Source organism: Prionailurus viverrinus, chromosome A3 (assembly GCF_022837055.1).
Source record: "Prionailurus viverrinus isolate Anna chromosome A3, UM_Priviv_1.0, whole genome shotgun sequence".
Classification (NCBI taxonomy): domain Eukaryota; kingdom Metazoa; phylum Chordata; class Mammalia; order Carnivora; family Felidae; genus Prionailurus; species Prionailurus viverrinus.
In genome coordinates, this window is record NC_062563.1 from 108533543 (window position 1) to 108551017 (window position 17475).

A 17475-nucleotide genomic window follows, 5' to 3' on the forward strand; every position below is an offset into this window, starting at 1 on the left:
GAGAGTGCACGAGAGGGGGAGAGGGGCAGAGGGAGAGAGAAGTAATCGTAAGCAGGCTCCACACTCAGCATGGAGCCCAACGTGGGGCCCGATACCACAACCCTGGGATCGTGACCTGAGCCTGTATCAAAAGTCAGATAGATGCTCAACGGACTAAGCCACCCAGGCACCCCATAATCAAACGTTTTGAATGAAAATTGTTGAAAGGCAAGCCTGATTATATTTTTCTGATATGTATCAGAAATAAATTTTCAAGGGTGCTAAAATCTATTTTTCAAAATAGCACAAAATGTTCACGGGCAGTGAAAAATTATTGCCCTTCAACAACAACAACAACAACAAAAATACAGAGTTGAAAACATAATAAGCTTGCTTGCTCCACAGTCCATTCTCAATGATCATGCCAACAATAGAAGGAAAGTTGACTGAATTAGGCCAACATTCTAATAAAATCTTCAGATTCTATTCTGCCAAATACCATTCACATTAAAACAAGGTACTCTGTCTATATTTCTGAAGAAATAGAATCTGTACCTTGGTTGTTTTTGTTTATTTGTAGATCACATTTGCTTGAGTTTTAAGGTGATTCTGTTTAAATTGCACTGATAAAACAGGCAAAATAAATGACCATCTACTAGAAAGGAGGGAGTCTTACCAGAAAATGAGAGAAATTTCAAAATATGGGAATCCTAGCTGGTTTAGGATATTTGAGGGGCTTTCCTCATACTAAGAAATAGGATGATTATTAATAACAAGCCTCTAATGGAAAAGAATTCATAGTAAATATACACATAAAGGCAGTACAAGAAAAAGAATATTAAAACAACAGTCTGAGTGAGGTGAACATAACTGCAAGAAAATGGCTTTATTTTATTTAGGCAATATAGTTCATCCAAGTAAATTAACGAAAATTGTATATTCAGTCATTTGTTCAGTCAGAAAATGTATCAAAGAAATAACTTCCATACCCCCTTCCAGATGGGATGTTATAAAGGCCTATCAGATGTGAATACAGTTTTATGAGCTCAAAATATATTTAAACAAATAAAATCACATCAAAACCCCTAGTGTTTTGAAATATGCGTTAAATGCATGTCACATTTTTCCAAAAAACACTGGATACCTAGACTCTATTTGTACCTCAAAATAATAATGAAATAATAAGTTCATGCATAACTAAAGCAAGATAATACATATAAAGGAATTTTCCCTCTAGATCACAACACGGAGATTACACTTTTTGAATTTTGATGTTACATTAAAACTACAGTGACATACACACTAATGAATAAATAATGCTCCACAGGCAGTATTGATATACACAAGGCACTAATGTTCTGCTAAATTTTCTCTTTTCTGACTATGTATCTCAAGGAAGCACCACTCCAGGTGGTTACCGTGTGCACGTAAGTGACTACTATACAGCCCATAGCTTGTTCTCAAACTGCGTTTGCAGTTGCAGCCGTAAAAATATGTTGTTTCCTTCTTTCACAATCCACACTGACTTGGTTGGAATGTGTGTGTCCAACAGACTTCTGTGCCTGTATCTGAGGTTTTACCACAATGCCACAACTCCATTGACTTCTAAAAAAATTGTAAGATCCTAAAGCTACTACGCTGGGTTGTGTGAGCAAAATCCACTGTATCTCCACCCTATGCACAAACCTTGGGCAGGGAGCTTCAGAAGACAGAGAATGTCCTGATTTGGCAAAGATGCTCAGAGGGAGACGAGAAACCACAAACATAACAAACGTTCACTGGACTTCAGGATAAGTTCACTTATTCAACTTCATTTACTTACTAAGTGCCTACCATGTGCCAGGCTCAGCTGCTTTCTTTTGCTCACCATATATCACATTTTATTGTCATTCTTTGTATGTCTCTCTCAGCAATCCGGCACCATCACCATTACCACCCATTAAACCGAACGTTTCTCACAGGCTGGAACCTTGTCGTATTAACAGACATACTGACATGGAATCAATAAATATTTATGAATGAATAAATAATAAAGGTATAAAATATTATGTTAGTGGAAGCATGCTAGAAAGGCAGTAGAGACCATTCTGGAAGAAGTGGCATTCTGCCTCAGCCTTAAAGAAAATAAATGGAAGAGAGAATTCTAGACAAAGGGAGCAGTGGAAGCAAAAGCCTGAGAGGAGGGAAAGAGTGGGTGTTTCAAAGAAGTTGGCAATCGAATCCATTTGGGATACAGCAATGGTTCCTGTTCTCCTTAGGAGAGGGGCCTGGCTCAACACCAACCCCACTCAACTGTACCAGAATACAGGGGTGGGGGGCAAATATGACATCGAAAAGACCCCTAAGGTCATTCTGACAAGTATTCCTTGTTAAGTGATATTATTTATAAATTGTGTGGGGAGGGATAGAGAGAACGGGGTCCCTCTATCCCCTCAGTGCCTTCCATTGGCCTTAGTCCTCCACCCTTATCCCCATATCGCACTCACAAAGGCCCCTGGTGGTGTGGTGGTTATTGCAATCCCTGCCAGCTGAAGAGGACGTCTTTAGTGAGTGGGTTTCCAACTAGTTACATTCCATCCAATTCAGCACACATTGATGGAGAGCCTACCATAGGCAAGCCAGTGTGCTCTTTATGGATGCCTAGATCAATGAGATCATCCCATCCTCAAGGATCTCACAACCTAAAGCATTTGCATTTTAATATCTAAGTACATGCATCAAATGCTTTTAAGAATGAAAGGAAATGCCAATTACACCAAAACATGGAGATCTTGAAGCAAATAATCAAGCCCTAAATTCCTTAAACACTCCCACTTAAAAGTATATCTGTTGTAAAATTGTTTCTGCCAACCACCAGCTCCCTACCCGTTGAATATGCGATATTGAAACAGCAAAGCTCAGCTGGATATGCAAAGCGTCTATAGGGATCAGTGGTTCTTTTCCAGTAGAGACATTTTTTTAATGAGAAGCAGAAATGGAGGAAAGAGTATTTGAGTCACACAGAGAGAATTCCAGGCAACTCTCCTCTCAGGGAACCAATTATTTTCTCCCTAAAGAGGCAAAACTCCACCTATTTCCTCTCGTCTCCAATACTGCATGATGAAAGGCATTCCCGGAAGCGCTGTGCTACAGCAAGGCCCAAAGATGAGCAAATGCACTTGACTCCCCGACCCCAACTGAAACAAGAGTAGCTCCAGACTGATAGTGCTGACCAAAGGTTCTGGGTGGGGGAAAGACCACAGAAGAAGAGAAAAGAGGATATAAGGGGAAGATTGGCTCTGCAGGACTGAGCCTCAGCTCAGCAGTGGTTTGGCAGGAGAGCATGTTGCTAGCCAGCCCTACACTGGAGAAGTCATTTCTTCATCCTCCATGGGCAGTGTTACCATAACATTAGCCCTACCACCTGTCTACCTTGATCCCCATCAACTTCCCAACTCATGTAATTATGCTCTAATAGCACCTAACTGCTGATGGGGCCTTCCTGTCTGCCCCACCCCGCCCCCCCCCCCCACACACACTCAAATATTCACTCACATCTGCATCTGAGTCTGGCAGAGAGTGGGTATCCAGTATTTGTTGAACTATATGTCTGGGTGCTTACTATCTTGGGTACAGAATGTAGGAAGTACTAAGGAGGTTTCCTGGGTGTCCCCAGACATACTAGAGTACCAGGAATCACAAGGCATAAAGCTAAGTCAACTGCCAAAAGAATGAAAACATAAATATGGAGGCAAAAAAAAAAGAATGAAGGAAACTAAAGAATGTGCCAACATGAAAGGTTCTGAAAAGAAGTTTTAGGACTGAAATTTTGATACAGTCATGTTACATGATTCCATAAGAATTTTCATAATACTGTCCAAGTAGACCATGAGCTGGGGTGAGGTGGGGAGGAAGAGAGGTAGTATCTGCCATTCATCTAGGTATCCCATTGAACCATGTAAGAGGCACTTGCCAGAAAGATAGCCAGCCATTCATTTAATAGTTTCTATACACTGTCTCTTCATATAACCACATGTCGACTTCTATACAACAACAGAGCTTATGTAATGCTGTCCACTTTGTGATATGGATTCTATTCCTCCCAAGTAATATTTTCATTGCCAATTCAAAATTCAAAATTGGGCACCTGGGTGGCTTAGTTGGTTAAGCATCCCACTCTTGACTTGGGCTCAGGTCATGATCTTGCGGTTTGTGAGATTGAGCCCCAAATAGGGCTCTTTGCTGCCAGGGCAGAATCTACTTGGGATTCTTTCTCCCTCTCTCTCTCTCTCTCTCTGCCCCTCCCCTGCTCTTTCTATCAAAATAAAAAAATAAACATTAAAAAGAAAGAAAGAAAATTCAAAATTAGAGTAGTCCCTTCAAATACTGTTAAGACAGCCAATTAAACCAGGTGGCCCAAACTAGACAGTGCATTCATTACCTTCATGGTGAATGAACTTAGAAGTGCAAGAAATGTGAACATAAAAGCATTCCACTGGAGAGTGACAATTTCTGCTCTTGGTCCTGAGGATTCCCAACTTTGGCCCAATTCTTGGTGAAGACAGAATAGGGCTCCTTACGTCAGGAGAGTAATGGCGAGTGATAAAGAAGAGGGAAGGAGAAATTTGGGAGAAATAGAAGCTCGTTATACTGGCTATCAAGACAAACCTCAGCTATATGCCACTTGTCCCTTGGCCTGTTTAGGAATCAACTTCCTCAATCTCAAAAAGAAGACAAATGGATTAGATGATATATACCGTTTATATAGATTCCAATTACAGATCCCAACTGTATGCCTTCCATGTGTGACTCCAAATAGTTCCAAATACCTAATCAGGGAAATTCCGAGCAGTTAACCAAGGAGCCCCCCAGCCACCCCTCCGAGCTGACCCGCTCCCCCGCCCCCCCACCGGCCCCACCACCCCCCCACCGGCCCCACCGGCCCCCCCACCGGCCCCACCGGCCCCCCCACCGGCCCCACCGGCCCCACCACCCCCCCACCGGCCCCACCGGCCCCCACCGGCCCCCACCGTCACCCCGGGTCTCCCTGACAACCCTAGCCTCAGACTCCACCCTGCCCCGCGGCCCCAGTGCCCGCCTCCGGGAGAGCCGGGACTCGCCGCGCGCGCCCCAGGCCACGTGACCCCGAGCGGCGGGGCCGCGCCCGAGCCGCCATGGCGGCGGTTCCTACAGATTCCGGTTCGCGGCCTGCAGCGGGCGCCCGGTTTTTCTGCACCGCGGGCCGCGGCCTGGAGCCCTTCCTGATGCGGGAGGTGCGGGCGCGGCTGGCGGCCACGCAGGTGAGTCGGCCTCGCTGCGCGCCCGGGCGGGAAGGAGGGCGGCCCTGCCCCCGTCCGCGCCGGGTCTCCCTCCCCGCCAGGGTCCGTGTAGACTCTGGAAAGCAAGAGCCTCGAGCCCCCCAGCTCTCAAGCCCCAGGCCTCGGAGTTCTGACACGTCCTTTAATTACTGCAGGAAAGAATCGCCAGTCGTTCTCCCTTCCACATTACCGCGTATCTCTCATGCCTGTATTTTTTTTTAAGGCGGGAAGGAGTTTGAGGCAAGGTATTTCCTAGATTCTTTACAAGAAGGTACTGGATAGTGCCAATAGTTAGACCCGTCACAGAAGCCTTTCTCCAGCCTTGTAAATACAAGTACAGCCTTCAGGTTGTTACTGGACTTGTCAGTTTCCTGACAATGATGGTATTTACCCCATGGGATTGATACAAGGTGCGTAAAGTACACCTTAAACACCGAGTAAATAGTAGCTAGAAAAATAATAGTCTTGGAGGCTTCGTAGTCCAGCTTCTGGAGGGAAGTAACAATTGCTGGTGTTAATTTCAATGACATGAACAAGGTTTTAAACTTGAGTTTAGGTTCTAGAACATGCTGAGCTGGCTTCTTGAAAGCAGAGGGAAAAGATGTAATAGAAACAGACTCCACTGACTTAATGGGCTGTATATGACAGTGTGAATCATGTGTTTTTGGAAAAGGAAAGCTTACTAAATGAAATTGACCACGTCAGTCTTGCAGCCCCTATAGTGTGCAGCCCCTATAGTGTTGGAAGCCACAAAAGGATTTTCTGCAATGAGGGAGTTGGGGGCATGGGGGATAGAGGGGGGTCACGAAAAATGACATCAGCTTTATTAGATTACCAGCCACTTGTGGTTTTGGTCGCAGAATTTAATAGAGCGCTGAATACGGCTAATCTAAAAAAGCAACAATGTAAGAATTGCCCACATTGATTAAGCATGTTCTTAGGTCCTCAATCTGTACTCACCTGCTTAATTTTCACAACACTGTGAGGTAGACTCTACATGTAACAGAAAAGGAAAATGAAGCACAGGTTAAGTCCAAGAAATTATTCAAGTCATGTAAAACGGCAGACCTGGGATTCAAACCCAAGCTGTGAAATCAGGCATGAGTAGATAATCATGTTTAACCCAGGCAGGCCAGTACCCAGGTCCAGTTCCTTCCATTACATCATGCTACACTGGTTTTTTGTTTCTGTTTTTGTTTTTTAATATTAACTTAGAGCTCTTAGTATGAAAAATAGAAGCCTTCACCCAACTGCAATACGTTGAATTACCAAAATTATCTTATCTGCTTGTCCTCCATCTTCTCTAAAGACAAAATGAGATGTGAGGGGAGGGGGTCTCCTCACAGCAAAAAAGTTCAATTAATTATAGGGACAAACTTCTTGGCAATGAGAGGAATCAACCGCAAGATTTGGGGATTTCCATATTTTGATTGTGCCTGTTTTAAGGACAGATATGCTTGGAAATGGGATCTGAACAAATAACTTCTGAAATGTCATCTCTAGTTCACTAACTCTCAAAGTTAAAGCAATCCCGAAAGAACAATGATAGGATCTAACATTTATAAAGCACTTAAAACGTGTCCGACACTTTTATGTACATGATATGATTTAATCCACAGAAGAATCCTATGGGAGACGTCATTTCCCCCCTCTGTTTTACAAAGAAATAAAGAGAAAACTGATGCTCTGTGGTGGAGCTGGGACTTGTATCTGGATCTTTATTGCTTTGAAGCCCAGGTGCTTTACTAGTACACTAAATTATAGTGGGAAACTTCCCCGAAGCTTGTAAGTTATTTCTGTGACAGCGTGGAAAAGAGTATATGTAGATCTCAGAGGCAAAAAACATGTGTTCAAATTTTAATCTTCCTTTCATAGATTTTTTAATTTGGGGTAAATACTCAAATTTCTGAGCCTCACTTTCCTTGGATAGAAAATGGAGAAGATTGTACCTACTTTAAAGGATTAAAGCAAACCTTGAGATAAAAATTGATAGCACGTGTAGCACAATGTCTTGCAATTAGTAGGTGATCAATGAATGTTCCCAAAGAATTGGTTGCACAGGAATACTTAAAACCATTCGTGCAGTAATAAGAGTGTTAGAAACTTTGATTTGCTTCAAGAAAGTTAATATTGTAAAGTCCGCATTTATAACATGAATTTAGAAGTGATTGTTTCCTTTTACAGATTAGTCATGCCTTTCTAATCGGTGTTTTAGTGGACGTAAGAATCATGCAGGGAGCTTGTTGAAAATGTGTGTCCCTAGTTGCCACCCCCCAAAACTTTTCTTTTGGTAGGAATGTACATAGCTCAGTCGTTTGCATTTTAACTTGCAAACTCTCCCTCCTTGGAGGACTGATGCAGGTGCTTCCTCCAACATGCAGCTTGCAATAGAAAGTGTCCTGTGTATTCTGTTCAGCTTTTTATCACAGAGAATTTCAAACATACACGAAGTAGAATAGTGTGGTGAATCTCACGTGCTCACCGACCCGCTGCAACACCGATCCCACGGTGAATTCTGCTCCATTAATGCCCCTCCCACTCCACCGATGTTATTTTGAGGCAAGGCCAAGATATCACTTCATCTGTAAATGTTTGCCTATATAGTAGTCGTCCTTATCCATGGGAGATACATATTCCAGGACCCCCAGTGGATGCCTGAGAGTATGGATAGTACCAACCCTATATATACTGTGTTTTGCTGTATATACATACCCATAATAAAGTTTAATTTTTAAATTAAGCACAGTAAGAGGTTAACAATAACTGAATAGGACATTATAAAAATATACTGTCATAAAACTTACGTGAACAAACATGTTTTCTTGCTCACTCTCCCTCTGCCCCTCCCTCCCAATCAAAATATCTTATTTGTACTGTACTCACCCTTGTTGTGATGATGTGAGATGACAAAATGATGAGACGATGCGTGGCACATGACGTTAGGCTACTATTGACTTTCTGACGATACTTCTACTTCGGAAGGAGGATTGTGCTTGACGTAGCCTTAGGCTGTTGATCTTACGTCACAGGTGGGGGGGGGGGATCATCTGCTTAGGAACCACGCAGTTAAATGCAGTGACTGGTTAAATGCAGTGACGGCAGGAGGCTATACTGTGGATAAGGGGGCTACTGTATATCTATAATGAGAGGACTCACAGCATAATATATATAGTATAATATAGAAGACATCATACAATGGCTCTTTTAAAAAATATAGACCACAGGGGCGCCTGGGTGGCTCAGGCTCACAGCGCGCGGAGCCTGCTTCAGATCCTCTGTGCCTCTCTCCCGCGCTTGTGCGCGCGCGCGCGCGTGTGTATGCGTTTGCGCGCGCGCGCGCGCTCTCTCCCTCTCTCAAAAAAATTTAAATTAAAAAAAATATAGGGGCGCCTGGGTGGCGCAGTCGGTTAAGCGTCCGACTTCAGCCAGGTCACGATCTCACAGTCCGTGAGTTCCAGCCCCGCGTCAGGCTCTGGGCTGATGGCTCGGAGCCTGGAGCCTGTTTCGGATTCTGTGTCTCCCTCTCTCTCTCTGCCCCTCCCCGTTCATGCTCTGTCTCTCTCTGTCCCAAAAATAAATAAACGTTGAAAAAAAAAATTAAAAAAATATATATAAACCACAATATCATCACATCTAAAAATAATTCCTTATCAAATATCTAGTGTTTAAATCTCAACTTTCTCATAAATGTCACTTTTCAAGTTTGTGTATTTGAATGAGGATTCAAATAAGGACCATGTATTGTGATTGATATTCTTTTAAATCTCGTTTGTTATAAAAAAAAATCTTAAGTCTCTTTTAATCTGTAGATTTCCCCTCCATCTCTCCCCCGCCCCCCCCCCCACCAGCAATTTATTATTTGTTAAAGAAGCAGGGTTGTTTGTTTATCCCATAGTCTAGAGCAGGGGGTGGCCATTTTTTTCTCTAAAGATCCAGATTGGGGTGCCTAGGTGGCTCAGTCGGTTAAGCTTCCGACTCTTGATCTCGGCTCCACTCTTGTTCTCAAGGTGTGAGTTTGAGTCCCATGTTGGGCTTTGCACTGTGTATGGAGTCTACGTGTAAAATAAAGGCCAGATAATAAATATTTTATGCTTTGTAGTTCACATATGTGGATCACTTGTTGTTCTTCTTTGTTGTTATTGTTTGTTTTTACATTCCTTTAAAAATGTAAAAACCATTCTTAGCTCACCAGGCCTCATTTTCTGAGCCCTAGTCTAGAGCTGTGGTGTCCAAAAGGGTATGGTGGCTATTTTAATTAAAATATATGACAAAAAAATTCACTTTCTTAGGCACATTAGTCACATTTCAAGTGCTCAGAAGCAATACGTGCTAGTGTTGACTGCATTGGACAGCACAGGTTATGGAATATTTTCATCACCACTGAAAGTTGTTGGACAGCACTGCTAGAAGTTCCCCTGATCTAAATATCGCTAATTGCATCTCCATGGTGTAGTTTAACATGTTTCTCTGTCCTCTCTATGTCCTATCAATTGGAATCTTGTAAGTTGTATCTAGAGTTTGGTCAGAGTCAGATTAGATTTTTTTTCCACTTGGTGGTAGGGCAAACTTATTTATAGGTTTCTGGGTATTTTTAAATATTCAATTTATATTGTATAATTACGTATTTTTATATGTATAAAATATTTTATATACATACATATGTTTATTTTACCTAGATTACTTTAAAATTAAGAAAAATTAAGCTATAACAATGTATAATGTATTAAATACTGCTATTATAACAATAATAGCAAGAACAGTTATTTTTAAGATAAAATTCAGTATAATAGAGGTGTGCCTAATCCAGCTAGCCAGAAAGGCCCTGTCAATGGATTGATTGGTCTTTGTAAACCCACATAGCAAAGACTTTTAACCCAGGACCTGAACTTGAATAAGCCAACCAATTTTTAATTTTTTAGTAGGGTCATGGTGATAGAAAGTAGTGGGGTAGAGCTAACCAGATAATTGGATTATTTCATAATTATTTTATTTAAAGGAGTAATTGCGTAGGTTGATATTTTTTAATATCCTGTGCATTTCTTGCAGATTGAATGCTTTTTTAAAAATTAATTAAAATATATTTTTAATCCTTTCTTCTAAAATGAACCAAAAAAGCTCATGTACCACCTCAGCTCTTCACTTAGCAATGTATAATTAATTCTAAAACTAAATGGCATTTGTAGAATTAGGAGAACTTTGGTATCTCCGTATCTTCCTATGCATTTTGCCAAGACTTAAACTTTTAATTTTTGTGTTAGATTTGAATGCCTGAATTTTAAAAGAAAGGCAAAAATGCTAACTGCTTAGATAGTCTAGCTGATAACAGAAGTGTTTTTACTTTAATAAAGGCTGTTATTTCATCTTCGAAAGTGTTAGACATAAAACCAGCTGGTTTTAGACACTTCGTTATGATTTCATTCCAAATGGAAAAAACAGATTGTATATATAAATAAATTTTCAAGTAACAAATATTAGGGTGAAGTATTCTAAAATGCCACATTTCTCCCCTAAGTATTATAATTGAATATGATCAGTTACAAGCAACAGAGAAAAAGGTTAACACCAGCTTCAGCAGTTTTTGAAGTCATAAGCACCAAAATTCACTCTCCCCACTGCTTTAAGATATCATACTTCATCTTCACAAAGGGTACAACATTATAGTGCTTTCATGTATATGATTATTTGATTCTCATAGTGACTGTCTAGCAATTTAGTAAACTACTTTTGATTACATGCTTATTACTTGTAAAAGGAATGTAGGCCTTACATTAATTTTTAAAGAAAGAAAATGTTGCTTTTGGTTTTGAGAGTATATTTAGCATTTTAATGCTTCAAGACATTATTCTTATGATTTGATTCCCCCAATAAATTAAACCTTTTAGGTCCTCTTAATTAACTTGATTTTCAATCATGTTCTTTATTTGTTCTTCCCACCACCCCCAAATGATGATATTTTTAAAGGAAGTTTGCTGTGTAAATTGTTTCCCTTCATATTTCAACTAAGTAAGAAAAGATCTTTGTACAGTTAAATAACTATAAATTAATATCTAGATCATTGACTACTTAGATTAAAATCACTGGTCCAGATGTTTGCATCAGTTTGTTTATAGGACTTGAATCTTAAAACCATACATCTTCAGTACAATACTTATTTCAATTACCCCATAATCTTGGCAATGTATTTCATGTCTGTTAACTTGTTTTGTGATGGCTTTAATATCAGCTATATTTTTATGTCAGGTAACATAAAATCTAAATTTTTTAAAAGTTACTTTTTAAGGGGAGCCTGGCTGGCTCAGTTGGGTAAGTGGCCAACTTCAGCCCAGGTCATGGTCTTGCGGTTCACGAGTTCAAGCCCCATGTCAGGCTCTGTGCTGTCAGCTCAGAGCCTGGAGCCTGCTTCAAAATCTGTCTCCCTCTCTCTCTGCCTGCTCTCATTCTGTCTGTCTGTCTCTCTCTCTCTCTCAGAATAAACATTGAAAAAAAAATTTTAATAAAAGTTACTTTTGAATATTTTTTTTTCAAGTTCTAAGCATTTTGAGGTATGTATTTAGTTTTGACTTCATGGGAAAACATCACCTTTGTAATGAGAAAGAAGTAAATTCTAGAAGCCAAAAGTTCTTATTTTAGTTACTTCCTTATGACCTTAAATATTGATTCCTAAACATTCTTCTCATTCCCTGCTTTCTCCATCTATCTTGGTCAGATGCATTGCTGGGGCTTTTATTTTTATTTATTTCTCTGGCGTTACTGAGATATAATTGACATATACCATTATGTAAGTTTAAGGTGTACAACATGTTGATTTGATACATTTATAAATTGCAAATGATTACCACCAGAGCATTAACTAACACCCCTATCCAGTCACATAATTACCATTTACTTTTTTGTGGTAAAAACATTTAAGATCTATTAGTAGCTTTCAATTATATAATATAGTATGAGCTATAATCACCATACTGTACATTAGATCCCCAAAACTTGTTAATCTTATAATGAAGTATTTGGGCTTTAATTGGTGTCAACCTAGGGCTTCCTCTGCAGATTCTTCTTCATCAAGCTAGAATGGTAACCCCAGAAATTACCATCCCCAGAGCTTAATTAGACCATGTCAGATCAAAAATACAAAAACACTTGGAGTTCAAGTTCCCATTGGACGGGAGCTGCCTAAACACATGGGAAACCCCAAATTCCCCATTACCTCAGTTCTAGGAGATAACTTAGAACCATATTAATCAGCTGATGGCCACTGCTAAAAGGAAAACTTTAAGGCATTCCACATCCATCCTGAGCTTGGGAGGGCTGGGTTGATTCCAAAAGTTTTAGGACTCCATTGGTATTGAGATCCATTTCCCATACCTCACTAGACTCTATAGTTAGTGCATTTTTCATTTTCTTTCTTCTCTGGCTTTTACCACATATCCATCTTGCCTCCAAAACCTCTTTCTGGTGATGCATATTTCTTGCTGTTATCCCTTTTCCAGTTCCACAGCCAAGTTTCATTATTTCTACCTTGGTAGTCTCCTTCTTCCTCTGACATCACATTCTACACTCAGTACTTTATGCCTCTTCCAAAGTAATTTTTTCTGCTAGCTAATTCAGTGCTGTCATAGCTTTCATCAAAAGTCTATAATGGTTGACCATTACCATCTGGGGTACTCAAATTTTCACGACCATTTATCAAGCTGGTCTGAGCTACACCATCCATCCACCTGACACTATCAATCAGCGTAAACAGCAAATTTTGCCATGCTGACTTACACTTTACTTCAGCCAGGCTGTCACTCCCAGCTCTGCATCTTGCCCTTTGTTCTTCTGTTAGAATCTCTCTTCTCAAATCTTATAGAGTTCTTTCCCAAGACTTTTACTAATGATGGTTCCATATTCAGTGCTACTTATTGTACATACAGCTTATCAATGCATTTACATATTAACTTTTTTATTTTGGGTTTAATTCAAGTTATTTTCTTGTAAATATTATATTTTAATTTGTATGTCAATATGTACGTGTTACATTATTATTCATCTTTAGGATTTATGTTGCATGTTTCCTGGTAGACCACAAGGTAGGTGTTTAATAAATCCCTACTGATGATGTTAACCTTGGACTAGACGCCTGATTTGTCCTAGAAGTGTACTTTACAAATGGTAACATGACACAGATTATGATCTTGGTCACTTTGTGACTTCATACCGGTTATTTAACCTATCCAAGCCTCAGTTTCATAATCTGAGAAATGGGGGTGATAAAATCTACCATAGAAGTTTGTTATAAGGATGAGGGGGAAAATGTATTCTGAGTGCCTAGTAGCATGTCTGACAAGTAGTACATCTTTCAGAAATGGTTGTTTATTGTTAATCTAGATGCTATGTTTTAATTCATTTAGAGGGGAAAAGGGAAATGATTCTTACTCTGACACAGGACTACATTAATCTTTTCTGTCTCTAGGTTGAATATATTTCAGGAAAAGTTTTCTTCACCACCTGTTCTGACTTAAATATGCTGAAAAAATTAAAATCTGCAGAAAGATTATTTTTGCTGATTAAAAAGCAGTTTCCACTTAATGTTTCTTCTGTAAGTAAAGGTACAGTATATGCCTATTGCTTTTACCCACATGATATATTGTACTCCAAAGTTTTCTGCTTGATAATTAATTTGTATCCATTTCATATTTTTAAGATTCATTCATACCTGTGGAATCACCAATTATGTATTTTTCTGTATTTCCTGAATACTATCACCATATTAATCATGTTATCACCTAATTGTGTCTCTTTGCAACCTGCTACCTATTTTCTGAGTCACATTTCTTCTGTTTTAATTATGATCAGACACACCTTCTCTAAAGATACATGTGATCAGTTGCTTCTGTTTAGATTTAGAAGTGTATAATAACCCGGAATGCATGGTTTTAATAAGTTGATCAAAACTATCACTTCGTACTTTTTAACTGATGAATTATATAATTGGAAAAAATACTATGTTATAAAATTTCCTGTTTGGGTGACCTTAAATTTAAAGTTTTGAATAAACTTATGCCCATTAATAAAGCATTACAGCTTAAGGGAGTTAAGAGATTCCCTCTTCGCTCTCTAATTTTATACACATGCTGCTAAAATAATTTAAGGATCTTAATAGAAGCACCAAAAATAGTCAGATACTGCTAGACTAAACATTGCCTTAAACTTCATTTTAATTGCTGATCGTGCACAAGAGATCATGTAATATTACAGTCTGCACTAAACTGTGTCAGTAAAGATATAAATGGTAAGAAATCAAGACAGGGCAGAAATGTGGTTTTAAAGCAAATCCTAAGGTGTTATACCATGGGGTCGATATAATTTCATCCCAACATTCTACATTCTCATCTTTAGAGAACACTGTAATTATTGTTGGGTCATCTTGATGACCCTTCTTCATCGAAAAAAGATTACATTGTGTTGCGCATGCTGACAGTCCCTAACTTATGAATGGGCTGTGTATCTGAAATGTTGCTTTATGAAAACTCATTTTATGATGTATGCTAATAGTGTATGGTTTAAGATAGTCTCAAGATTCATTTGCTCTTGTTTCAGAGCTTTGTTTTGCACTTTATTCTGTTTTTTAACTTAGTTTTTATAGGCAAGATCTGCATTATTTCAAAGATCAATACATACTCTAGGCCTATGCTTATATTGAAGATATAGATATATATTATCATAAGACAAATGATCTTGCTAAAATACATGATAATTCTATAGGATTTTAAAATAATTTGATATTAATTATGAAATATAAGAATGAACTTTAGTGCCACCTGGGTGGCTTAGTCGGTTAAGCGTCCGACTCTTGGTTTCGGCTCAGGTCATAACCTCACAGTTTGTGATTTGGAGCCCCACGTCGGGCTCTGTGCTGCCAGTGCTGGGCTCTGTGCTGCTGGTGTGGAGTCTGCTTGTGATTCTCTCTCTCCCCCTCTCTCTCTGCCCCTCCCCGCTCACGCGCTGACTTGCTCTCTCTCAAAATAATAAACTTTGTTTAAAAAAAAAGAATGAACTTTATCCTGCACAATATTTTTATGTTAAATTATATAAACTCCAGGTGAAGGTGAATTCACTATTCATGTAGCAGTTTAATAAAACTGATTTAAAGAAATAAAGGTAATGGAATTTGGCGGTGATGGATGTAATAGACTGTCTTTAAAGCTTCAATAGAGGATTAACTGACATCTTACTTATTTAGGAAAAATATTAAGTGAGATACAGAGACTTATAAATGATGATCCAGAAAGTTGGTTGAATGCCATCTCAACTTGGAAAAGTCTTCTTGAACTTGATGCAAAAAAGGACAAACTTTTTCAAAGAGCTGCTAACCCACTAAAAAGAAAAGTGGAGGAAAATGACATCATCAATGCTAAGAAATTAAAAACAGAACAATTGCAAGAGTTACAAGAGAGTGGGGAATGTCCGCTGGAAAAGCAAACGGAAGAAGAAACACAGGAGCAAGATTTTTTCACTGAAAGAGAAAAATCTCAAGAAGCATTTCAAAACGATGTAGTAAAAGCAGCTGATGCCAAAAACCAGAACAACTTGACGTTCAGAGTTTCCTGTCGCTGCAGTGGAGCTATTGCAAAGACCTTTACTGCACAGGTACACTTACTCCCAAGGTGGGGTTCCATTTTTTCAAAGAATTAACTACTCCTTAGCTTTAAAATGAGATGACAGCCTTTCACGGAACAGTTAAGTAGGCCGAGGCACATCATTAGGCCTAATGTCATATAATTAAATCTCTTTTAAAAATGCTTTCTTTTTTTTTTAATTTTTAATGTTTATTTATTTATTTTGAGAGAGAGCGCGGGAAAGGGGCAGAGAGAGAGAGGGAGGGAGAATGCTAAGCAGGCTCTATGCTGCCAACACAGAACCCAGTGCAGCGTTCAAGCTCTCAGAAGGTGAGGTCGTGACCTGAGCGGAGATCACGAGTCAGACACTTAAGCGACTGAGCCACCCAGGCGCCCCTAAAAATGCATTTGCCTTTTTAACTTCACCTCAGATGCTTTAAGGGTAATAGTATGCCATTCCATGTAATCACCTCCGTTTTTTCCTTTCTCGCTCAAAGTTTCCCTTAAACTCATAGGTATTCTTGACATTTGGAAATCCTGTGTTATTGTCCTAACCTTTTGGGTTTTCTCTTCAGTTCAGTCCTGTGTTTCTTAAATGGCTGCTCTGTGCTCTGCCTTGTGTGCGTGATTGTCACCAGGACCCAGACTGCAAATACACAAATGCACAAGACACTCGAGGTCTCCGTGAGAGCGAATACCATGGTTTCCTTCAAAACACTTTATTACTCGGCCCTTACAAAGTTCAGTGATGTCGGAGGGCAGAGGTCTGAGTCCTTTCACCAGCCTTAAAATCAGATAAACCCTAAAGTTTGAGTCTAATGCTACTGTTCTGGTAATTTGTAAACATACAGGATTGTAGTTGCTGAAATAGTTCATCTTTCACTTTGCATTTGTTTGCTAAAACCCACAATGACCATTTTTATCGATTCACAATCTGGTTATTTCAGCTCTCTAAAGTTACAAGAAGACAGGTTACACATGAGGAAGCATCAGTGCCATAAGATATTTTGGGGGGTGAAGAGGTCAAATGCAACCTGTTTGCCTTGAACAGAAAATGCTTTAGTGTCATATTCTTATATTGCAGCCCTAAGTTACCATCAAATAGTCTGACCTGATTTTTCTGCATGCTCTCTTAGTTTTTGCTTACATTTAAACATAAAATTTTCAGTTTTAGTGCTCCTTTCTGTAACTTTCTGCTTTTCCAGGAGGTAGGAAGAATAACTGGAATTGCTCTTATGAAACAGTTTGGATGGAAAGCAGATTTGAGGAATCCAAATTTAGAGGTACTGAATGTTCATTTTATCCTCTGTGCCTATAACCTAATTGTTTAAAGACCACGTCAGCTATCCTTATTGTACTTTTCAGTTTTGCTTCGAGTTTTTAAAAAGCATGTCTGCGTGGAGCCAGCAGTCTCTTTTCTCTTTAATAGTGGAGTAGTGCAGATAATTTTCCTAGTATTTTTCACTGTAAAAATGTCTTATCCAAATAAGATGTTTGGGGTTGGAATTATTTTGCCACAGTTGAATTCTAGAGATGACCTCTACAATCACTAGAATATGTAACAAATCTCTAAAATAGAAAATTCTATAAATAAATAAATA

At 39.3% G+C, this 17475-nt stretch overlaps 1 protein-coding gene across 5 annotated transcripts in view; it reads left to right on the forward strand.

Annotated features, from left to right (window-relative positions):
* The first annotated feature begins 5115 nt into the window (after nt 1–5115).
* THUMPD2 (THUMP domain containing 2) overlaps nt 5116–17475 on the forward strand; it is a 40009-nt gene continuing 27649 nt past the window's right edge. For all 5 annotated transcript variants that reach the window (XM_047853521.1, XM_047853519.1, XM_047853522.1 and 2 more), the window contains exons 1-4: nt 5116–5258; nt 13729–13864; nt 15499–15905; nt 17080–17157. In XM_047853521.1, the coding sequence (XP_047709477.1) occupies nt 5133–5258; nt 13729–13864; nt 15499–15905; nt 17080–17157 (747 nt within the window). In that variant the 5' untranslated portion in view covers nt 5116–5132. The remainder of the gene's footprint in view (nt 5259–13728; nt 13865–15498; nt 15906–17079; nt 17158–17475) is intronic.